Source organism: Sus scrofa, chromosome 18, assembly GCF_000003025.6.
Source record: "Sus scrofa isolate TJ Tabasco breed Duroc chromosome 18, Sscrofa11.1, whole genome shotgun sequence".
Taxonomy (NCBI): domain Eukaryota; kingdom Metazoa; phylum Chordata; class Mammalia; order Artiodactyla; family Suidae; genus Sus; species Sus scrofa.
This window is the reverse complement of record NC_010460.4, coordinates 20,945,433-20,970,627: the sequence shown is the minus strand read 5'-3', so window position 1 is coordinate 20,970,627 and position 25,195 is coordinate 20,945,433. Positions and strand designations below refer to the sequence as shown.

At 48.2% G+C, this 25,195-nt stretch overlaps 1 protein-coding gene across 5 annotated transcripts in view; it reads right to left on the bottom strand.

The window, feature by feature from the left end:
• The window catches only part of GRM8 (glutamate metabotropic receptor 8), an 811,904-nt gene that overhangs the window by 786,325 nt on the left and 384 nt on the right, over nucleotides 1–25,195 (bottom strand). For 2 of the 5 annotated variants that reach the window (XM_021079052.1, XM_005673194.3), the window contains exons 1-2: nucleotides 19,374–19,726; nucleotides 9,073–9,876 (exon numbers count right to left, since the gene is read on the bottom strand). In XM_021079052.1, coding sequence (XP_020934711.1) covers nucleotides 9,073–9,582 — 510 coding nt within the window. In that variant the 5' untranslated portion in view covers nucleotides 9,583–9,876; nucleotides 19,374–19,726. Of the gene's footprint in view, nucleotides 1–9,072; nucleotides 9,877–18,040; nucleotides 18,339–19,373; nucleotides 19,727–20,057; nucleotides 20,172–24,569; nucleotides 24,707–25,195 lie in introns of those variants that run through there. The other 3 variants (XM_021079054.1, XM_021079053.1, XM_021079055.1) reach the window with 3 other exon arrangements.

The window sequence follows — 25,195 nt, the reverse complement described above, 5'->3', positions numbered from 1 at the left end:
CAACACTGTACCTGGACCCACCCCACCAGCCTGGTGCTCATAATGTATCTAAAATACAGAAGGAGTACCTGCATATTTTTATGTTCTTAAGAGTGCTTAGAGATAGAGAAAGTCCCTGGTTGGAGCCGAAAGAGATGTCTCTGACTTTTGCCAGAGAATGTGTTCTACCAGACCAATGGGTAAATAGGCCCTTTTTCCCCACTGTGGGGAGAAGGGCCCCTTGCGACCCTCTATGGATTAGGACTGCTGTGGAATGTTATTTGCAATCTCATTGCATAATAGAAATCAGGAGGTAGCTGTCATGGTTTCTGAAGACAAATTGCTGGTAGCTGAGACAAATCGTAGCCTCTTTCATCTCTTACTGTTCTCAGTTCCCCACTAATGTGTATCTTACGGTCTAGCTTTCTTAAATCAGTCTGCTCCACTGTCACAGGTAGGAAAAATGAGAAAAAGTGGTAATCGGAGTGACCCAGCTTTGGAAGCCGTGTTCAAGTGACCATCCCACTCATCATTACTCCTGAGCCATGCATTATTTAATAAGGAACACAACTTCCAAAAGGGCACACAAGTAAAAATAGATTCATACAGCAGCTGCTGTGATTACGACCAATAGGAAGAGAAACCCAACCAGGCAGGAGTCAAAAGAACAAAGGCTGCTGCCAGACAGAAGATTGTGCAACCTCGTCTTTGCCTTGTGTGCTAAGTCAGCCAGCAAGCAACGTGCACGTGGAGCAGAGGTTCTCAAAGTGCGGTCTGCCAAACGGCAGCAGCAGCATCACCTGGAGACCATGAAAAATGCCAAGTCCCGGACGCCAACCCAGACTTACTGACTCAAAAGCTCTGATGAGGGGCTCAGCAACCCAAGCCCTCAGAGTGATGTGGATGCATGTGAAAGACTGAGAGCTCTCGGGCGGAACCAGGGGACAGCCTCCGATGCTGTCTTCCCCCAGAAGATCCAACTTCCGGTTGTGAAGAGTCTGGGAAGAAACCTGATACCAAATCAAACCACTGCCATCTTCAATTCTGCTGTAAACTAAAACGTCTCTAAAAAAAAATTTTTTTTAATCGTCTTCAAATTTAAATAAATAATCGTTGCAATCTTCAGGGTAAAAGAGGAGAAAGAAGAGCATAGGACTGTCCCTCAAATTTGTTTATTTATCTACATATACCCCGACTTGTTCTAGAAAGGTTTTTCAGACAACTTCGTAAGCAACCAAGGTACAGCATTCACTCACAAGCCATTCTCTTAGACTCCTCACCACTTTCAAAACAACCTCATTATTTTTATTAATTTATAATTTGAGTGAAAGACTGTGAATTCTCTAGTGCTTTACAACTTTCAAAAGTTTTACACACATGATTTCATATAATCCCATAATAACCTTTTTTCTCCTACCCCTATATCATCGCTCCCCTATTCCATCTCCCCATTGGGAACCACGAGTTAAAAACAACCTTATTATTTAAAATACCCCAAAGACAGGCATTAATCACTAAGTAAGGTCTTAAGATGTCATCAGTATTCACTGCAGGGGTTCAGACTTTTTCAAGGCTCGGAAAAGGAGAGTAAAAAACATTTGATTTAAATTCACCAAGTTTAAAATCTACTTCACCCAACAAGAGTCACGATGCTCCTTTAACGGTCTGAACACATAACCACTGCTTTGGTCCTAAGTTTCTACATGTCATGAAGAGCCACAGCCTTGAGATACACGCTCGTGCTGTGGGAGTCTGCCTTAGAGCAAGGCATTTTTGGTGATTCATTAATCCAGCCCTTTGGTTGGTCCAAGAAGAGATTTTATAACACCAAGATCCACTCTAGTGCTAACAGCGCTTGGATGAGCCTGCTAACATTGTTTTTTAGCTTTTTTCTTAAGTGATGAATGACCTTAGGCGATCAAAGTCAAGTAACCTATCAGTAATGGGTTTATTAAATAAAGGATGTTCTATTCACATAATTTAAAACCAAGCAGCTGAAGTGGTATAGTTCTCAGTCCTCGACAAATATCAGAATCACCTGGTGATCACGTAAAATATACCCATCAGGGCTGGCAGATCCCTGTTATACTGGCCTCGAGTAGGGTCTGGGCTTTTTAAAAAGCCATCCAGGTGATGGTGACATGCAGCCGGGGTTGAGAATTACTGAGGTGAATCTCTATTAACCAACATGGAAATCTCTCCCAGGTATATTGTTATGTGAAAAAAAAAGTCACCAGACATAGCTGTTAATAAAATTCTGTGTGTGTGTAACTACTAAAAGATACGTGCATTTGGATGTGGTCTCTTTCCATTTTACACTATTTACTTAGTGCTTTGACTTTTCAACATGAGAACGCGCTCATGTCTTTTACTTAATTCTTAATTTTAAAAATCTGCTTAGAGAAAATGTGAATTGGTAGGGAAACGAGGCAGCAGATGAAAATAGGAACTCCCAAAATATACCATCTCTCCTTTTCCTCCCCTTCTCCCTCCTTCTGTTCCTTTTTTTAAAAGAGTAAAAAGTAAAATACGCAAAATTCCACTTCTCTCTACCCAACACCTGTTATTTCCATTATCTGGGATTGGGGTGGGGGGGAAGGGAGGGAGGGGGAAGAGATATGATTCATTCATTCATTGGGCAACTGTTTAATGGGTTCTCAGCTCCATACTAGGTGCTGGGAATACAGAAACAAACAAGATATACACACCCTCATGGAAATCTCCGATATCATCCTGTCCTCCTAGAGCTTTGCTACATGCAACAGAGAAACAATGTAGTGGAAAGAAGTGAGAAAAGACTTCCTCCAGTAGAGGCAGAGCTTCATCCTGGGAGTAAAGGCAGCCATTATCACTTTAAGAAGCAAGTGGCATGACCACGTCTGCATATTTACATATCTCTGTGGCCACAAGTTGGACTGGTGACCCTGGGCAGTGGCACTGTCCATGTCCCCCCCCCCTTAGGGCCACCAAGAGAGAACACTCATTGCCTCTCATCCAGGGTGACTAGGCTCTTTGCAAAACTAAACCAGAGCTTGCTACAGGAGAAAAGGATTGACGGAAGGAGTCTATCTTTCAACTTTCCATTCTCTACTGGCCATCAAATAAGATTTAACATGAAATGTTACCTCCTGCTGAGTTTGCTTACTGGGCCCATTTGTCTGTCCATCTAACTAGATGAGCCTGGACCTGGTAGATTTACCTGTTCAGAGGTTACAGTTAATAAAGCCCATCGCATGCAATAAATAACTCACGAAATGCTTAGCTTTATGGAAGTGGTTGCTGCAATTAGTAGAGTCTCTTGGAAGAAGATATATCTTTGTAAACCTAGCAGGGTAGGCGAGTACATCCAGCGAAATGGGCTGCTGCACTGCACTTCATTTCCTTAACGTGAAGGTCAATTTTAGCCATTTATAAACCAGGACACTTCCACATGCGGGAAATTATCTAGCCCACCCACAAATGGATTTCTATTTCAAAGTCCCGATTGATTGCTTTTGTAACATACACTATGGACGATCCAACCCCCATCCTTCAAGAGTCGAAAATTAACTCTCCAGGTAACGTTAACCAGAAAAACATGTGCGAAAGAAATTACATCTGCCCCTGTCCTTTCCTAACCCCAGGGCATCTAGGTGGACATTAAAATGTGTTACCTTCAAGCATCAATGTGCTCTTTTTAACTTAGAATATTCCATCTTTGCTCAAAGTAAGACATATGATTAGTATTTTGGGGAACAGATTTGTTCTCATCTAAAGGAGAGGGGTGGAAATGTTCTAGAAAAGGGAAAAAAGGAGTTCCCATCGTGGTGCAGTGGTTAACGAATCCGACTAGGAACCATGAGGTTGCGGGTTCGGTCCCTGCCCTTGCTCAGTGGGTTAACAATCCGGCATTGCCGTGAGCTGTGGTGTAGGTTGCAGACGCGGCTCGGATCCCGCGTTGCTGTGGCTCTGGCGTAGGCCGGTGGCTATGGCTCCGATTCGACCCCTAGCCTGGGAACCTCCATATGCCGCAGGGGCGGACCAAGAAATAGCAAAAAAAAAAAGGGGGGGGGGAACCTGAGCTCTTTATAAAACATGTAAATTCCTTGAAACTGCTTTATCAAACAAATTTCAATTAGGCGCTTCCCAGTCCACATTTTCAAAAGGCCCTCTCATTCTTGAATTCTTTTCAAACTACACAGTCTCTGTCTGAGAGCTGGACCCTCTTTCCTTTGGTAGACAGACAGAGACAGGAGCCACTGAAATGGCATATTCACCTTCACGTAGGCAGGAGCAGTTCTGGCTTTTCTGGGTTTGCTATTCTGCAGTTATGGGTCACGGTATCCTAATTGATGCTGCTATTATCTCAAGCCATTAACTGGATATAAGATTAAACAATCACCTAGGTAACCACTCTGCCCCCATGTCAACCCATATACGACGTGTGTGTGTGTGTGTGTCACAGTAGTGCTTCTAAAAAGTTCAGATCATTAAATTCTTGTTCTGTGACTCTCAACCTTGGTTCCACTCCCAACGCACCTGAGAAATATGAGTCACTTCAATCAGCAAACATGGTTCTCAGGAGGGGGTTCGAGGCACACACTCACCCACTGAGTCCTGACACAGAAAAGCCTCTGGGGTAGCTTTTTGTTTGTTTGTTTTGGGGGGGGTTGCTTTTGGGGCCATAGGTGTGGCATATGGGAGTTCCCAGGCAAGGGGGTCGAATGGGAGCTGCAGCTACCCGCCTATACCACAGCCACAGCCACAGCCATGCTGTGAGATCCGAGCCAAGTCTGTGACCTACACCACAGCTCACGGCAACGCCGGATCCTTAACCCACCCAGCAAGGCCAGGGATCGAACCCACATCCTCATGGATACTAGTCGGATTTGTTTCCAATGCTCCACAACAGGAACTCCCTGGGGTATTTTTGAGAGCCTACACACACCCACCCAGGGCAAGAGGAGAGAGCGTGCAGAGCCCACCCTCCACTCAGGGCTGACAGTCACTGCCTGCAGCACATTCACTGTCCCAAGGGGCAAGGCCCCAGGGTAGCTTCTGTCCCCATGAGTCTTGCTCCACCGCCTGTGCAATACTCCTCTGAAGTTAAAGGGGCTGATTTTTCCATTTGCCTCTGAGCTTTACTTTTTATTTTTTATTTTTTTTTCCTGCTTTTTAGAGCCGCACTCACAGCATATGGAGGTTCCCAGGCTAGGGGTCAAATCAGAGCTACAGCCGCCGGCCTACGTCACAGCCACAGCAACACCAGATCTGAGCCACGTCTTTGACCTACACCACAGCTCAACACTGGATCCTTAACTCACCCAGCAAGGCCACGGATTGAACCTGCATCATCATGGATCCTAATCAGATTCATTTTCCACTGAGCCACGACGGGAACTCCCTGCCTCTGGGCTTTGATGAGAAGAGAAACAAAGATAGAGCCACAAGCCTCCCTCCCTCTAGAGATAAGCAGGACCCAGCTGTACTGTGGGACAAAGGAACTGGCCCCCAACCAAGTGCAGTCGCTGGAGGGCTAAATGAACCACCCCCATCACCCCTGCCCGGTTCCTGAGTCCCACATACAAAGACAAGTTACTTCATTGAACCATAATTCGTGATCCCAAGGAAAACAGATCCTCCTCTGTCTTAAACACAGACTGACTTTACGTAGGTGACTTGCTAACACGGCTCCTTTACTGAACCCAGGCTTCCAACGGGAGAATGCGGAGGGAGAGAGGGCACGAGAGGCTGCCTGCCCCCGGAGGGCGAGACTGAGGAAGAGGAAAGGGGAGACAACGGGAGGACTTGGTCTCCTTCACGGTTTAGCCCAAGCAGATACCACCTGGCTTTACCAGGATTGTCCAGGAAAAAAAGGAACAGACCTTTGGAGATCACGTCTGATTTCAGCCCAAACATTTCCTGTACAATTTTAAACAGGTCCCAGCGAACATGCTGAAAACTCCAACTAATGCTTATTATTGGGCAGGACAGGGAGTAAATTCATTAATCAAGACCTTGTTTATGTCCCTCAGGGTCAAGGTTAATTGCGTGTTTTCAAACCAAGATGCTCTACCTTTTATAACTCCATTAATCCAGGAAAAAGGAGCACTGTATTGATATCCAGGGATCTTTTCAGATTCTATGGGGCATATGCTGTCCTGGAGGGGCCCAAGCTCCTCTGTGTCTAACAGTCCTAAATGTTTACCTTTATTCAAGTCATACCATTTGCTTAATCAAATTATTATCTTTCAAAATGGAAGGGGAAGCCAATCCCCAATGCGTTCATGTGCCAATCACTCCTATGATAACTACCCTAACATTGCATGTCAGTCTCAGCATATGTGTTCAGACTCTCACATAAAGTGAAATATTTTCTATCCCAAGAGTGACCATCATCATTTCATAATTAATATCAGTGTGGAGCGCTGGCTGGAGGTCTCATATACATCCTCGAATTCAAGGAGCACAACAACGATGAAGCTGTAATTATCAGTTCATGCAGATCCAGCTTTGGCTGGAACATAGGCTGATCACTTACGTTCACTCAACTGCTCAGAGTCAAGGTCAAACAGGTTCCCTCCCGAGTTATCCAAGGGAGCAAGGAGAGAATTGGCCAGTCCGTGTGGGAAGAACAAATCCAGGTCTAGACTGCATAAAAACAAACCCTGCGCTTCAGGTGGCCGGAAGGTCCCTCTGGCAGTACGAGCAGGCAAAGGACACAGTCAGGGCCTGATGGAAACTTTCACTGCATTTTCACAGCAGGTCACCCAACAACCTAACACAATGCTAAAGTTCCCATTTTACAGATAAGCTGACTCTGCAGCAAAATGAATGTAAACAAGCTCTGAGAATCTCAACCAAGCCATTACGACATCCACCCCACTCCAAATCCTTGCCCACTTTTGGCACCCGACTCCAGGAAGGAGTCCGGATTCAGGGGAATTACCATAGGATTGTTGGGAACCAGAATTAGCATACAGGTGGAGGGGAACAGAAGGAGAAGGTCTTCTCTAAAAGTGGGTGCTGAGGAGTTAAGAACCGCAAAGAGATGCTTTGAAGCAGTGGGGGAGGGAAATAAGATTCAGAGAGAAGAAGAGAATTGGGAAAGTGGCTCGAGCTAGACACCCCCAGAGCCAGCCGAAATGCCCCCGTGGCTCAGAATCAGGATGCCCAGAGAAATCCCAGATCCCAGGATGTGGAAGTAAACCTGGAGAAGGCTGAATCTGCCTCTTGCCTCCAGGCAAGCGGTTGGTTAGCCCAAGAAAAATGACTAACAACTTCCCAGTGTCCCTTGAAAGTTTCCAGACATGGAGAAATAGAACACCCTTGGCTATCTGGTTTTTTTTTTACTGCACCTGCAACTATGCAGAAGTTCCCAGGCCAGGGATCTAACCCATGCCACAGCAGTGAACTGAGCTACAGCAGTGACAAAGCCGGATCTTTAACCCACTGTACCACCAGGCAACTCCTTGGGTTGCCTATAACTTTGCCTCCTTCTCACTGGTAAAAAGCCCTTCCTAACGTCTGCCTCAAATGTCCAGCATTCCTTGAGGACAGTGTGTGCCTCTTCAGTAACTCCTTAGACACAGACAAGTTTCTGCCCAGCAGTATCCTCATAAGAAAATTTCATCAGTCTGAAAAGAGTCATTAAGCTGCCTGTTAACATTCCTTTTTTTTTTTTTTTGGCTATTTCTGGGCCAAACCCACAGCATAGGGAGGGTCCCAGGATCGGGGTCGAATCTGAGAGCTGTAGCCGCCAGCCTACACCAGAGCTACAGCAATGCGAGATCCAAACCACATCTGCGACCTATACCATGGCTCATGGCAATACCGGATCCTTAACCCACTGAGCAAGGCCAGGGATCAAACCGGCAACCTCATGGATCCTAGTCAGGTTCATTAACCACTGAGCCATGAAAGGAACTCCAGCATTCCCTCCTTTAAACTAAGGGAATTCATACAGAAGCTGGGGGGATGTTACAGACGTGAACCAGACTCGATGGTCCCTAGGGTGGCTTCCAAACCAGAAAGTCTTTAGTTCAAACCCTTCTATCTTTTTTCTGGCGTAAGTTTTCCATTACTTTGTTCATTTTTGTCATATATCTGTCGTTTGTCCAACATCTCATATTCTTTTAATATTTTTAAATCTAATATGCACAGAAACATTTGCTCACAATATAAAACGAAGATTCATTAATTCAGAATAAGGTGGAAGAGTCAGGTCTCAGTGACTAAAAAATCAGAGTGAAAAGTATTTTCAATCTTTAAAATTATGTCTGTTACAAAAGACTATGTAATAGAAAGAACAAAGAAAAGGAGAAAGTTAATGAAAGATGAGCTACAGTAATTTTATTTTTATGGGACTCTATATTTTCAAAGTATTGTTCCATCCCTTATTTTCCCTGCTAATTTTATTCAATATGCAAATGCAATTTATAGGTAACAGGTCATCTGACCTAAATCAAAAAGTTTCAAATTATCCTGCTAAATTTGAACTTTTAACTCAATAAGAATTACATACAATTATTCTCAGTCTGCATCAGAGTAGTCTGAATTAATGAGGTTCTGCCCTATTGTAACTGCAATAAACCTGACAATTTTATGGCCATCTTCTAGCCCAGAGTGTCACTCCCATCGACACATTAGTGATAAATACTATTCCTTCACACAGGAACTTGTGTCACAACAGAGCATCCCACGATACAGAAGTTTCATCAAGTAAATTATCTTAGACCTCAAATACCCCAGACATGTTTGATCTGATAACTGAGCTGAGTTCACTGAGATGCTCTCCAAACACTTGATTTGCTTTAATAATGCCTCCCTAAAGAGCACATCCCCAGATGCTGAGGACGCAACATGTCCCAGAAATGATCACCTTCCTGTGTGTTCAGGAAAGAAAGAAAAAAAAAAAAGTCACCATTACCCCAGGTCATTGTTTTAAAAAATGTAACGCAGTGCACACAGGGAGAAGCCTGGAGCCAGAAGCCTCAATCCGAGGAACCTGTGACCCTGGAGAGGCTGTCTTCCCTGCCTTTGCTTTCTTCCTAAACCTGCAGGACACCCTCCTGTCTGCCCACCATGGTCCAAACTGTCTAAGCCTTTACCTACCTTAAAAAGTCTTAAAATGTTAGCCACCATGATGGACACGGAGCTCGCGGCAGCACCTATGACGCCAGAAATCTTGTCAGGCTTGGTGAAAATGGGTGGATCTCCATTAGCGCACTTGACATCGGAAGCGTCTTTCTCGATCAACGCCTGCACGAACGTGAGTGACTGCTCCAAAGCGTACGTGTCCCTGGAGCACGTGTCGAGGATCCGGACCCCCAGAGTGATATTGGAGAGGAGATCGGGGTCCTTGTTAATCTGGTCGATTGCATAAAGCATGGCCTCCAGTCGGTGGATCCCCTTTTCCTTCTTCAGCTCCCCGCAAGGCACCCCTCTCTCTCCCTTCGCGTGGACAGGGAAGAGACCCCCCAGAATGATGTCCCCATCCACGCGGATCGAATGGGCGTACTCCTGGCTGTGAGTTCTTTGCATCATGGTGAGGATCCAGTAGAACTTGGCCGTCAGGAGGAAGAAACAAGGGCAAGAGGCGGATCGCTTTCCCTCGCATACCATTTTCTCCACAGGTGGGGTTGCAATCCAGGACCCAAAGTTTATTCTTGCCACAGAAGGAGGACCAGCTGAGGCTGCACCTTCTGGAGGCTACCATCAGGGCCCATGGAGGAAAGGCTCTGCCGGTTTCAGCAAGTGGTCTTGATTTGAATGTCACAGTGAATTTCCATCAGACCCCAAGGTTCAACTGTATTTCCATACGAAGTTCAAGGTGCCTGGAATGGTGCGAAAATCAGAATAGCAGCTGAGGTTCTGATGTTGGGATGAGGTCACCAATTCACGTCCTTGGAGTCAGCCCTGTAGCAGAATTATTCAAGGGGTGAGGGGTGGGAGGAGAGAAGAAAGGGTTCCGTTCAATAGGTCTACATTTTTCGTGTTTTTAAACCCTGTTTGCACCCACCTCTTTTTCTGCTGTTTCGTTTTCCCTATTTGGTAAGAAACTAATTCTTTTTGTCCCCTTATGATTCCAAACACCTGGCTGCACTCCATCTAAACAGGGAGATTGATGACACTTTTGGAGCAAGGGAAACAGAAAAGTATCAGAAACTAGGGTTGATTCTCCCAAATCAGAAAGTATTTTTATTTACCATTTTATTTCAATAAATCCAATTTCCATGAAGGTAAAAAATCCCATGATTGATGGCATTATTTCTTTTCAAATCTGTTTTCACTTCGTACAGCTGTCTGAATTGAGCATTTAAATTTCGTCCACAAAATCAGAACGAAAGGCTATTTTCTGTGATGTATTCAACAAACCAGTCATCTGTTAATGGCATTTTTTGGTGCCTCAGATTTCCCAGTGGGGAAAAAGTGATTATTCGACCCCCCCAAAAAAAGGAAGAGAGAACTCTACCCAAGGAGCCAAAATGTATGTTTTAGCCCCTGTGAAAAGATTTAGCATAGAATGTCAGCTGTTTCCTGTAAATTATCTTATTGTTCTCTGGAAACAAAGCAAAGACTTGAAAATTAAACACATAGGGAGGGTTATATATGAAGATATTCTTTTTTGTCACGGTTTCCTATTAACTTGTCAGAATAGAAGCAATGGGTATGCTTCCAGTTCTGAAGAAAACACTCCTTGATCCTAGAATCACCAGGAGCAAATCAGAGCTGGAGATCAATTGAAGAGCTTCTTAATTTTGTCCGACTCAGTGGGGAAAACAGTTATTTCATCAAGACTAGAAATAACCTCAAGTGGAAACATCTACAAGCAAATCTGTAAGAAAAGTTTGTTCTGGGACCTTCTTCACTCTTCAAGAATTCACTCCATGACGTTCTTTCAAAGCACTTTTTGGAGGTTTAACTGCAAACAAGAGCTAACTTAACAGAAGGGAATCTGATGTTTGAAACACACATGTAATTAAGAGAATAAACAGCACTAACTTATTTTGGCAGGAGGGCTAATCTAATGATCATTTCTAACCTATTTATACATATGGGTTTGAAACCTGAAATTTGGGCAGTTCTCCTCTACCCGAGCCAACTAACATCTGGCGGTATTTTCCATTCACTTGTTCAGTTTCCAGTTCATAAAGTTTTCATTCCGTCCTCCTTGTCCCAAAGGGAAAGATGGTGCCTCTCTGGGGGAGAACTGAACATATGTCCAAAAGCCTACAGAGAAAGTTGCACTTTTCTCACTTTCGGATGAGAAAAGGGGGCTCCTCAGAGCCCACTGCCCTGGATTTCTGATGACACACTTGGGGTACACTCAGAAATACAGCCAATGGCCCGGGCTGAGACAGTCCTAGTCTGCCTATCACAAGCATTTCCTGCCTCCTGGCACATGCCAAGCCCTGGATTTCCTCTATTCTGCCTCCAAATACTCAGTCCTCTTCTGATTGTTCTCACCCCTTGACCAGTATTGCCTCAGAAACAATTCGTCTAGCAGCTGCTTCTTCAGAAAATCTGATTTGGCAACAGCCTGACCTGAGGCATTCCCCACAAGGAAACACTGAGAAAGTCACCCTGACTTTCTGGATGGATCCAGGTGAGGGATGAACCATGCATCACACCGACCACCCATTAAGAGGAGGATTCTGTTTTGCAGTTTCACAAGGAAGACCCATGAGAAGGCCGTAAAAACCTCATTAACTCTGACCACTAATTCAGGGCTGGAGACCACGTCCATAGGGCTGGGCTGCCCCTGAGCATATCCCTTCTGGCAGAGCACAGAATGAACGGATTCCGCAGAGGAGAAAGGTTTAAGGAGAAATGGAAGGAGACATGCTCTTAAGGACCAGCCTTTCTGCATGACCCCAGCCCCCCCCCGCCCAGTACTGAAACCACTTCAGAGAATCAATGGTTTTCCATCATAGACGACCATAAACACAGTCCATCTGTTAATTACAAATCATCTTACTTATGCTACTCCCATGGCATTAACCTAATTCCACTTGCTGGGCAGTCTTAGAAATAGTAAAATGGAGTTTCTTTTTAAAGTATCCACCTTTATAATAATCTTTGGTCTCTTTAGCATCGTACAGGTCTGTTTAGAGCTTTCAGTTAAAGACAGAATGGGGTATGAGTAACAGTGAGACAGGAATTAGTTTTGTTTAGTGGATGGATGCACTTAAAACAGAAAACAACAGGTTCCATTTGGGTTGTTATTTATGGGGCAGCTCACTTGGATTTTTGCTTAAGTTTCCTCCTTTGCAACAGAGGATTAAGGACACATAGCCTTTCTGAAGCTTGGATTTCTTGTCTACAAAAGGGGGCCCAGAACCTGCCACACAGCATGCACAGGAGCTGGCAAAGGATTAATGCTCAGTAAACAGGAGCTATTATTGCTAACGTAGTCCGCAATTCATTTCCACTAAAGCAGGGCAACCTCTTCCATATTTGCCCTGTTGGTGAGGTTTTCACCGAGATTTTTCGTCACTTTAAAATTAACATCAGAGGGAGTTCCCGTCATGGCGCAGTGGAAACGAATCTGACTAGGAACCATGAGGCGGCAAATTCGATCCCTGCAACAGCTCCAATTAGACCCCTAGCCTGGGAACCTCCATATGCTGCAGGTGCAGCCCTAAGAAGCCAAATAAATAAATAAAATTAACATCAGAGCTACTTATAAAATATTGAAATACAGCAGTCATTTCAAAATGGGAGGCACTGTCATAAAAAATCAGACTTTGGATGGCCAGAAGGCTTAGTTTCCTTTTTTAAATGCTAAAGAAAAACATATTTGAGAGTTTGTGGAAAACGACGTACATCGGATGGCCTTGTGTCATCTTGCATTGCTTAATCTTGCTCCTGGGCAGTTCTTGTGAGCTTTCATCTAAACTCATCCTAGTCGGAATCAAGGCGTTCTAACAAAATAATGACCTTTTTGCGCTATCAAGCCAAACTGCTCTACCTCATGTCCTGTGCTTGATTTCACATGAAACAGTATTTCTTTCAAACTGACCTTCCTCTGGGGTTTGACACAAACCTTGCTCGAGCTGATGAGCTTCAAGGAGGTGTGAGGTTCGCACTCCTGCAAGTGATCTCTGAGGGGAGCAGGCGTTGTGGTCCACTAACTCTGAGCCCTCAAGAGGGGCTCCCCCGAGGAGCCTTTGAGAAGGCTCAGCCCTTAAATGCTGTGCAGCCCTTCCTGTTCATGCCTCCCAGCCCATCCTAAGTACATGGAACCACGTAGATCATCAGTACTTCCATTAACTGTCTCTCTGGAGTTCCCGTCGGGGCGCAGTGGTTAATGAATCCGACTAGGAACCATGAAGTTGCAGGTTCGGTCCCTGGGCTTGCTCAGTGGATTAAGGATCCAGCGTTGCCGTGAGCTGTGGTGGAGGTCACGGACACGGCTCAGATCCCGAGCTGCTATGGCTCTGGCGTAGGCCAGCAGCTGCAGCTCCAACTGGACCCCTAGCCTGGGAACTTCCATATGCTGCAGGTGTGGCCCTAAAAAGGCAAAAAAAAAAAAAAAAAAAAAAAAACCTGTCTCCCTGGCCCTAGTCTGCTGGGGAGCAGCCCTTTCACCCACCCCCAACTGGAACAGGAGTCTGTGGCGCCCTCCCAGGCTCTAGCTATTTCCTGAAAGGCCAAGGCCTGAACTCTGCTTTTTATTTTTTGGTACCTTCTCTGTACCAGTGTCTCAAGCATCTAATAGAGGATTTCACTGAAGTTTCATGCGCCGATCATTAGTTCTTGTATAGATGAGAAAAAAAGACTCAAAGAGGTTGAGTAGGACCCAAAGCCCTGAGCTAGTAAATGACAACTCAGTCAAAGGCTTCAGGCCCTCCAGGCAGGTCCTGCCCTTTGAGAAAACCCGCAGAGCTGCAAAGACGGACCAGGAACACAAGCAAGGGGCAGGCCCTGCCCCTCCATTGAAATCTCTCAGAAATGTATCTATCTTCAAAGGTTAGCTCTTAAAGACAAAGAATGCACGAATTAGGAGGGGACAATCTGGGAGACCTACCAGGGCAGGGTGATTTCTGAATCTTTCAAAGGGTTAAGAATATCAAATGCAGGATATCCAAACCCCTCTGCTTCAAATCAGGTTTCCTGGCCAGCCTGATGCCAGTGAGAACAAACCCACCAAGCCTTGGGGAGGTGGGGGTGGCTATCAGTGGCTGTCACCCTGTCTTCCTCCGGCACTGGGCGAGTGCTTTTCAAGATACGCTATGGTAAAATCCTCAAAGGAATATCATTAGCCAAGAACTGTAATCTTCTCAGAAAAAGGCCAAACAGCCTCTCTCTGCGGGACCCCATTCAGCTCTTTAACAAAAAGGTTAAGCTGAATATTGTCCTCATTTCACAAAATTGCAAATCAGGCAGTTTCTCCTGACACGGCCCACACGTGTAGCTCTTTTGGGTTGTTTTAGAAAATGCATCACATTTGTTTATCAGCTCCCATGCAGCCACAGGTGTGCTCTGCCCAGGAATCTTGGTGGAGGCAGAGGGATGAGCGGCCAGGCAGAGCCCTCCCCTGGCCACAGAGGGCTGGAACTGGATCCCTGTCTGACAGTCACTGGCTGGTGACACTGAACATGTCACTTCACCTCTGCATGCTTCTGTTTCCTCATCTGTGAAATGAGTGAGCTGGACCATATAATCTCTAAGGTGTCTTCCAGCTCCCCATTCTGAGGTTCTATTACTGAATAATAGGGGAATATGAGAGTATGCTCAAAACACCAGAGCAAGGCTTCGCCTGCGGAACACAATCACTGATTTTGTTTGCAAGCTGAGTGGCTTTTTCCCATCAGTGAGAGAGGTTGTGAAAGCTCTTCTCGAGCAGGCCCCATATTAAGAAAATCTGATACATGAGAAGCTCAACTTGCTAAACAGATAAATTAGAAGGTGATTATTTGCATTACAAAAGAACTCACCACAGGTTTCCTTTAAATAGCTAAATCCCCCGTGCATTTAAAATGCAATCTGATTTAGCAGAATTCAATTTACGCAGGTTTTTTTTTTTTCATAACACAGCTATTGCATAAAAAGACCATATTTAATGAGAAGCCACTTTTATAGTATGTATCATATAAGATGATAGGGGTGAAACTAGCATTTATTGAGAGCTACAGTGTGCCTGGAGCCTCGCACACATTATTTCATTTCCTTCACAAGATAGGACGATGGGCTTGGTATCAGCCCCATGTGGCATCTAAGGAACCTAAAAACAGGAAGGAAGATTAGATGAATGCGTCTAAAATCTTGGGCCAGAATTTAAATTCAGAACTGCTACTATGGTCTCTCCCTTACCCCCACCCCACCCTCATCCCTCGTGCAACAGAGCAGGGATGTAGATCTGCCCCGATTTGAGGATGAAGACTGCGAGCGTGGCAGCCTAGGGTCTGAGAAGTAAACTCCCCCCCCCAAACTTACTCAGGAATGATTTCTGGCCCCTTCCCAGGATTGTGAAATCAAATGATACACTGTGTATCAAAGTATTTATAACCGCCAGGGCTGTAAGAACATACAAGGATACTACTATTCGTTGAACACTAATTCCAATATTTTACCCATGTGCTTACAAGACCCCCCCCCAAAAAAAATACTTTCACCTCACATTCAGGGCTGATCAGACCTTAGGTCATGCGTCCAAAGAATCAAAAGGATTCAAAGAAAAACCGGAAAGAAGGACACAGAGGAAAAGTCAATCGAGATGCAACATCTGGCTGGAGAGCTGAGGTTCACCGACACCTGGAGCATCCAAAGGGCTAAAGAAAGTGGTGACAAGATAGTCTTCTGCAGGGAAAAGAGGAGAGTAGGAAACCTTCCTGAGTTGTTCACAGGATATGACGAGAGTTTCTACCAATCAAGCTCATTACCACTGGAAAAGTTAGCCAGCACACAGCCCAGACGTTTCTGTCTAGCTGTACCCCTGCCTGCAAAAGTCCGTGGTGCTCAGTCATTGCCACATTCTCCTCTCTAGCCCCTTCTGCATCTTCCTATTTCTGCTCACCTGCTCCCTCCTCCTCCTCCAGACCTGGGTCTCCCCTCCCTGAGCACTGATGTGTCTGTTCTATGGTTACAATCTCAAGATCTGCTCCTCTTGTTACTCGGGCCCTCCCTGGGGAGTGAGTAAATTCGCCAACAGGTTTCAAAACCTGAAGATGCCAACTGGAACATCTGCATTTCTAAGACCATTTGCAGGAGATTCGTGGTTTCTTTACCAAAGAAACGTCTCTAATAGTGGTTAGGACTGGCAAAGTAACAAGCCAAAGCTAGGAGGGACCATAAGTCGAGAGCCTCTCAAATCACTCCCACAGCAATGCCCACCCCTCAGAAGGCAGGTCCTGGGATAAGAGTGCACCATGCTCAAGGTCCAAAGTCAGTGGGTAAATGGAGTTCCTGTTGTGGCTCAGTGGTTAACGAAACCGACTAGGAACCATGAGGTTGCGGGTTCGATCCCTGGCCTTGCACAGTGGGTTAAGGATCCGGCGTTGCCGTGAGCTGTGGTGTAGGTCGCCGACGCGGCTCTCGGATCCCATGTTGCTGTGGCTGTGGTGTAGGCCAGCAGCTACAGCTCTGATTCGACCCCTAGCCTGGGAACCTCCATATGCCACAGGTGCGGGTGCAGCCCTAGAAAAGGAAAAACAAAAACAAAAACAAAAAACAAAGTCAGTGGGTAAGTTCATCACTATTTGTCCAAGTACCAAGTAGAAATGAAAATCAGAGCAAAGAGCTCCCTGAGCCAAGGAAGAAAGGAAAGAAAGGGAGAGAGAGAGAGGGAAAAAGAGAAAGAGAGAGGAGGGAGGGAGGAAGAAAGAAAGATGGATAGGGAAGGACGAAAGAAAGAAAGAAAGGGAGGGAGGGAGGAAGGAAGGAAAACAGTTCAACTTTAAATTTCTAGCCGACAGAAAGCCCCTCTTAGGATGGAAACCTTCCAATCCAGCGGGCTCTCCATTCACATCCTTTCCTCCCAGAACAACATGGAGCGCCGCCCACCCCCCTGAACAAAATACATGGGTGAGTCTAATGATATCCAATCAGGTTCTTTCAAGAAAACAGCAAGTTTTCAAAAGCCAGCCTATTCAACAGGCATGAAGATGGAGCCAGATCTATGCTGTGGATTCAGTTAAAAGATACATCCATGCAACTGCTTCTTTTTAAGACACCAAGACAGGGTAACCCCATTCCCTGGACAAAAGCAAAGTCCTGTTTCTGCTGGGCATTCCAACTGCAGGAGGACAACAGCGGGAAAGGACCTTGGAAGGAAAAAAAGCATTGCTACCATGAGCACATGTGTACAGGGTTCTGTGCCTCCTGCCCTGAAGACAGTGGAACATTCTTACACAAAGATTGACACTAGATGTTGCCAACATGAATGTCAGCGGGTTGTTTGCTGCATAAATACCAATTAAACAAGCCCCCGCAGCAGCTCCAACCCGCCCAACCAACTTGAAAAGCGCACATCTCTCTAGACCCCTAACTTTCTCCTGCACCCACTGGCACTCAACTCTTCCTTTTATCTATTCCTTTTAGATTCAGATGGTTTTAGAATTATTCAAGTAGTCATAATTTGTAAAAGGAGCAGGAGGGCAGAACTAGCTCACACAAACCAAATAGAACAAATGGAGCCTAAATAGCAGTACTGAGCTGTGTTCTCAGCATCTTTATACTGGATAAATTTTCTCCTGAAGAGCTTCCCTCTTCTATTTCTCCCCACACCCCTGATTTAAAAGCAAGAATCCTTTGTCTTTATCTCAAGTATGACACAACCTGTAGTTGACAGTGAAATAGGAAAATTGCATTTAAAAATCTTACTTCATTTTCCCTGATGGGTAAGGCTTTCCCTTTCAAAATTATCAAACCACATATTTTCAAGAAGCAGGCAATGAATTACAGAGAGCTGATTTTATCTCCTACAGAGATCTTTCACAAGATCTGCATTATTCACAAGCAAGTGACCAAGATAAACTAAAGTGGTTTCTGTAGCCATCTGCAATTATTGACAAACAATTTCATAGAGGAAAATGTAAATTACAAGTCAAGTGCAATAAGCTGTTTATCCAAGATCTACCTGCTGGTGGCTCTTTTTCTCTTTTTATTTCTTCCTTTCAAGCAAGATACAAGCTATCATCGGAATGCATTTCTCCTGTTTATGATTGTCTTTATCAATACCTCCACCACAACCCCGTTTGCCAGTTCTGCATGTTGGCAGAATTTGTATTCAATCGCGGTAGTGGCTGAGCCCTTAGTGTATTCTTGGGTGTTCAGGAGACTCCCACGTCGTCAGGTCTGTGGGAAAGGATCACCCCCAAATGGCACATAGGGCATTTCCTCCCGGGGCGGGACTTGCTTCGGAGAGTGAGGGTTTGGGGCTGCACCTGGCCGGCGGTGGGTCTATTTTCACCCGCACCCTCCCGGGCGCACAGCCACCCTCTGATCCCAGGCTCTGCAATTTGGACCACGGAGGAAACAATTCTTCAGGGAAGCGTGGGGGTGCCGTCTTGCGCAGTTGGGTGACTCGCACACCCCTCTGCCTTTCATTTGCACCAAGGGAGCGTGTCAGACAGACGGGGCTTTTTTGGAGGGGTTGGGGATCTGTTATATTTTCACCAACTGTATGTAGGAACCTCAAGGGATCTCCGAGCTGTTTGACAGAGCAGATGAGCTCGCTCTCGGTGTGGCTCAGTGGGTTCCCTACCTCTGCCTCTATCTCAGCCCGCAGCCACTCACCCCGCCCCCGGTCCCCTCTGCCCTGCCGCATCTTCCTTTTTCTTCTCAGTTCCTTCGGCTGTTGAACCCAGGCTCTGAAGAGAGCCAGGGCCTTAGGAGAAGTACCTGGTTTCTCTTGCCTTCCCGCGCCGCCCGGGTATCCCGGCGCCGCCCCAAACCCCCGGCGCGCCCGGGGATCCAGGCTCCGCACGCCGCGGGGCAGGGCAGCGCCTCCGCCCCCGCTGCACCTGGCAGCCCGGAGCGCCCACGCCCCGCACGGGTCCCAGCCAAACTGGGGCTGCTCTGGCTGCAGGTGCTTCCGAGGAGCTGTCGGGTGCACTGCCATTGCTTTTTAAACTCAAGATCCCAGAGACCATTCCTCCTCTCCCCCCACCCCCAACAGAACACGGAACTCCAGTGTTTTCCCGAAAGCCACAAAAGGGGGGCGCGGAAATCCCAACCTCGCCGGGCCAACTCGGTGAACGCGAACTTAAGGCAAAAATGTAGGCTATGCGGGGATGTGGAGTCTCGAGAACCCCCAAATCACCCGGCTTCTTCCGCGACCCCCATCTTCCCTAGATCCCGGCTAGACATTCATGCAGCCCCACGCTCAGGAAGGTGGGGGTTACCCCAACTCATCCCGGAAGCCTCTAACTTCGGAAATCCCTCCCGTTAGATTCGCAGAACGGAGGTACCTCGTCATCTCGGCGGGGCAAGTCCGGATTCCGCCAGGGCAGGTCCAGGAGGTCACCCGGGGCAGGCAATCCGAGGAAGAGCGCATTACAATTCTGCCGCCGCACGCCCCATTCGAGCACCCCAGGCGCGCCTGCCCCTTCCCATCACCCTTCGGTCTCCCATTCAACGACTAAACTTTTGGGGGACCACATCTCCAAGCCTTGGGAGTTCCATGCTAAGCGTCCTTCTTTTCTGAACCTCTTCACTGGAATGTAATCATGGGAAGATAAGAGGGGTGGCTGCCTTATTCTTTGCAACGTAAAATCAACAGACACCCAATCAAGCTCCAATGCCCGGCCAGCCCCTCGCCCCCTGGTGCCCACTCTCCCTCGCCCCCCATTCCCGTCACCTCCGCCCACCAGTTCTCTCCCAGACTCTGGGTGTGCAAGGCCATCTACTTGTGCCCAGGAAAAAGCAAATCACTAAAGTGATCTGAGAAGGAACGGTGCGCCTCGCGGTCCAATGAACGGTTTTAAGGAAAAAAATGGAAAAGGGAATAAAATTGGAGGAATTCTCCTTTTTTGGCAAGCACAGCCTTTGGGGAGAGTTTGGGGATGGGAGTTTTTTTGTTTTTTTGTTTTTTTTTTTTTTTTGCCTGTGGTTCGGCACTTGCTCTCTCCTCCTTCTGCTGCTCGGCGTCTTACCCTGCTCCCCGCAGAGGGCGCGGTGAGGAAGCCCGCGGGAGGCCCGCAGGTCCATGTCAGCGCCGCCGCCGCCGCCGCCGCGCGAGGCGAGCACCGCGGCCGCACTTGTGGCTGGTCTCTGGGCTGAGGGGGCTGAGCTGGCCCAGCCGGCGCCAAGTCTCTTCCATGTGAATAACAAATACTCCCACCGGCGGCCGCGATTGGTCTGCGCCCAGCGCCTCCCGATCCTCCGCCCGCGGCCATTCACCCGGCGCGGCGCGGGGAGCCGCGGCCGGGTTCGCGCCCGGGATCGCCAATCGCTTCGCGCCAACCAGTCACCTCGAGAAAAAGGAGGAGGAACCCCGAGGGGCGGGAGCCCCTGGATGTTGGCGTCTCGGAGCTGCCCGGGGGCGGGCAGGGAGAGGGACACTCGGCCGGCGGATTGCCCTCCGCGCTACAGCACCTCAGCCCTCAGCAACGCGGGGACCAGAAATGTCAACAGTGCTGATTTTACACATCACCCCACCCGCCCCGCCCCTAACAGAAAAGGGAGGACCCAAAGACTGGGGGAAGGGGGAGACTGCCGGGAGGTTAGGAGAAGTGCGGGTGGCTAGAAGGAGGAATATGGCTGGGAAGGAGCTGAGTGCCTCCGACTGCCAGACGAGCCCGGGACCCGCGCGGGAAGCGCCGCGCCAAGGCCATCCGGAGCCCGTAGTCGGGATCGCGAACCCGGGGCTCTCCTTTGTAAGCTCTGCTCCGAAAAGGGTCACCGTGAAGAATACAAGGCAGACAGCACCTGTCCCGCCCCACGCTTTTCTGTCCGGGATGCTTAAAGTAAAGCCTCGCGCTTCCCCTGCAAAGTTTGCTCGCGCTGCGCTACTGCTCGGCCTTTTGTCCCGCCCCGCGGCTCGGGCGATGTCTCCCCGCCTCCGGCCGGTGGCTCTCAGGGCGCCGTCTACCGAACCCCCGCAGCCGGAGCTTGGACTGAAGACCCGCCCGCTGCGGGCCCTGCGCAGAAGTGGGGGCGGGCCGGTACGGTTCTAGCAGCCGCAGATGCTGGGTAAGAAACTCCTGGGGACCCGCGCCGCGCGGCTTCTGGGTTCCCAAGGGGAAAACTTGGGATTCCCTTCGCCTCTAGTCGATGATAGCCAGCCAGGCTCGACGTGCGAGGTCCAGCGGCCCTCCCCAGGAGCTACCGCCCAGGCACCCCGCGCCTGCCGGGGCGAAGGAGAGAGGGAGCCCCTTGCCGCCCGGCGCCTGGAGAGCTGCGGCCGCCCGGCCTTGTGTTGGTGAGAAAGTTCCATCTAGAGGCTGCCGCGCGCAACTGCAGCCGGCGCCCCAGGCCTGACCTGCTGTCTGGCCGCGGGGTGAGCCAGAGAGCAAGTGCTGCCTGTCCCTACTGCCCAGACCACGTGGAAACACACTAGGGGCAACGGGGGGCAGCCAGCAGGAGATGAGGAAGATGCCCAGTCCAAGGTAGGCCCTCTCCCCCCATTCGACATCTCTGCAATGAATTTCAACTTTCCAAGCCTCATAAAACTCATAAGCATCACGACGGGTATCTTCCGTTATTCTGTGCATTCTAATTTTCGCACCAGCTCTGCGAGGTGATCAAAATTAAGTCCATTCTCCAGGTGCGGAAGAAACTGAGGCTTAGAGACACAGCTGGAAAGCCTATGGAAAGTCTGGAAAGTCCTAGAGCCAGAAATCAGAGCTTCCTGGCTTGCAAGCTCCATACACACTTCCTCCCTGGGGCTGTTGCTTTTCCCAAGGCTGGGATTAGGGTTCCAAGTTTTCTCTTTCCTAAAGCCTCCCTCGCCCTTTTGTCACTTAGAAAAACCTACAGATTTCCAGCCCAGGAGACCTCTTCCCCTTTCATTTCCATCTCTTCCCATTCCCTTCCCTTCCCTCTCCCATCATCGTATAAGAGGCTATTCGACGGTAGCCACAACCACCTGAAGGAGGATGGAGAGTTTGCAGACATAAAATAGGCTGGGTCCCCTCACCTCAGGTTTCTGTGTAGGATCCTCAGTTCACTGTGAATGCACAGCACAGCCTTGAAGGGAGTGAGCAGCAGGCAGTGCAGCTTGGGGCAGGGAGGGTACAGGAAAAGAAGCCCTTCACAATCCAGAGATGGGGCTGGGAGGGCTCATCCGTCCCAGAGTCGCATATGAAACTCGGGGGACTTTCCTCCTAGCTGGAAGGGCTCCCTCTTCCCCTAGAGGTATGAAGCTGAGCAGCCTGATTTCAACAGTGGACAGGCCCACCTCACACGGCAGCCTGGTCACATCTGGCTCAGCAGAGGGATGCAGGTGTCCCCACCCCTCTCTAAACCCCTCACTACTTGCGCTTGAACATTGGGGGTGGGGAGACGGCCATGAAGGCGAGGGCAGGCAGGGCAAGGGTGAAGGTACCCCTCAAGGCAGAGCTCCGGCCTGCACCGTGGCCTTCAGGGTCTGCTAGCAGCCAGCTGTGGGTCCAGCAGGGTTGTCCCCCAGGCCAGCGTGGGGGGCAGCACCCTGGCACTCTGGTGGGCCCATCTCAGTCAGGAGGACAGCACAGCCAGTTGTGGTTCTGGAGGCCCGACAAGGCTGAGGGAGCTGCCCAGGGGACAAATGCCCAGCGAGCCTGCTCTTCTCCTTCCCCTGTTGATCACTACCTGCCAATGTCTGGTGTCTGACACACGCACGGCAGGCTTCTCTGGTGCAGCCCTCTGAGACATGCGCAGAGGTGATCTGCCCTAGGGAAAGAATAGTTCTGCTGTTGGGTTTTGCATCATTTTTAACCCTTGAAAGTCAGAACAGGGCCATCGTCTCCCAGAATCTGACCAGTAGGGAATAGATTTTTTTCTACATACCCTGGAGGGTTTCCAGTGGCTTTATCTCATGGCCCCTGAGCTAGTGACAAGCCCAGACACAGGTTAGAATCCACCCAGACTGACAGCCACTCAATGGCACAGGAAGAAAGACGGTCTCCACAAATCACTGGCAACTACTCACTATGGAATCGCATCAGTAACACTCATGTGAAAGAGGCTCTAGGCAGTCCAGCCCCTAGTCGTCAAGCTCAAAGCCCACAGTTCTGCTTGCCCTTTGCTGCAGCCTGTGGCAGGGACGGTTCCAGAGTCAGCCGCCTGGTCTCGCCTTGGGCCACCACACCGCAATGTGAAATGTGTCTTTGGAAAGTGTCTGACTTCATCATTTATCCCACCCTAAATATTTATGCAAACGAAATCTATTTCCTGGTGGTTAATCCTCCAAGAAAATTTGCCTGTAATCTCCTCATTTTCCATTGATTTAAAACGTGAAAAACTGCCCATGTGTTAGAAAATACAAAAAACAATGCCATATGTTTGGGGTCCATTTAACTCAAGCTGTGATATGTATTTCACACATGGAGATTTATGCCACAATTCCTGCTTTGGGGTAATCACTGAGACTCGGAACCTTTGCAGGCTACTCACCCAGGAGGAATATTGACAGCACGACGCTCCCACATGGAGCAGAGCTGACAGGGGAAAGTGGGAATAGAATTTGTTTCTTTTGGAAACGCAGACAGTATTTTTTTTTTTTTTTTTTTCTTGGCTAGACCATCTGCAAGTGGTGGCGAGTATACCATGTGGGTTTTGCTCAGTTTATGAAAGTACCGGCTACTGGAAGCAAGAACAAACATGCAGGACTGACAGGGCCAGTGAGGTTCAGACAGCATGTGCACCCCGCGCCCCCACCGTCAGCTGCCCCCTGTGCACAGAAGCCATGGGAGGGCTCTCCCAAGAGGGTGTCTATGGTGCAGTAACGCATGCATCCTTGCTGGCTTTATTTGGGAGCCTCAGAAGCACAACCTGGGATAAGGATTCAAGGGCAGGTAGTTTATTGGAGGCGAAGGAAGACCCAGGAGACCAATGGGCAAGTGAGCCAAGAAAAAGTGCATTATCAAGACAGCAGCCCAGGAGTTCCCGTCGTGGCGCAGTGGTTAACGAATCCGACTGGGAACCATGAGGTTGCGGGTTCGGTCCCTGCCCTTGCTCAGTGGGTTAACGATCCGGCGTTGCCATGAGCTGTGGTGTAGGTTGCAGACGCGGCTCGGATCCCGCGTTGCTGTGGCTCTGGCGTAGGCCAGTGGCTACAGCTCCGATTCAACCCCTAGCCTGGGAACCTCCATATGCCGCGGAAGCGGCCCAAGAAATAGCAACAACAACAACAACAAAAAAGACAAAAAGACAAAAAAAAAAAAAAAAAAAAGACAGCAGCCCAGCGGCCCCTGCTGAGCCTGGGGATCTGCATGTTCCGGGCGGTTCTGATGTCACTACAATGAGAAACCCACTGCTTGCAGAAAATCATTCTCCTCACAGCTGATCAGCAGGCAGGGCATCTAAATATATAAAACCTTACTTGGGAGTTCTCTTGTGGCACAGGGGGTTGAGGATCCGGTGTGGTCACACTGCTGTGGCACAGGTTTGATCCCTGGCCTGGGAACTTTCACATGCCATAGGAGCAGCCAAAAATAAAAATAAAAACTTAAAGAAATACTTACTTGCAAAGCCTAAAGAGGTAGACCTGAGGAATCAGGAATCCAGGGAGGGGAGGCCCATGCTGCCTGTGTCTGTGGCCACAGAAGTGCCGTGTTTTTTCAACTCTTTTTAAACCGAGGAAGTTGCATCCCAGTGTTTTCTGAGAGGAAAAAAAGAAGCTGGGTTCCATCCATTCCTAACTTTGTGATGTCATCTTGAACTTTTACCATTTCTGCACCTATTCTTTTATTTTAATGATTTTTATTTTTTATAGTTCATTTATAGTATTCTGTCAATTTTCTACTGTACAGCAGTGACCCAGTCACACATATATACATATTCTTTTTCTCGCATTATCCTCCATCACGTTCTATCACAAGTGACTAGGTATAGTTCCCTGTGCTCAATTTCTGTTTTTTGGGTTTTTGGGTTGTTTTGTTTTGTTTTGTTTTTTGTCTTTTTAGAGCCACACCCACAGCATATGGAGGTTCCCAGGCTAGGGATCTAATCGGAGCTAAAGCTTCCGGCCTACGCCACAGCCACAGCAGCGCCAGATCCGAGCCAAGTCTGCAACCTACACCACAGCTCTTGGCAATGCCAGATCCTTAACCCAATGAGTGAGGCCAGGGATTAAACCTGCAACCTCATG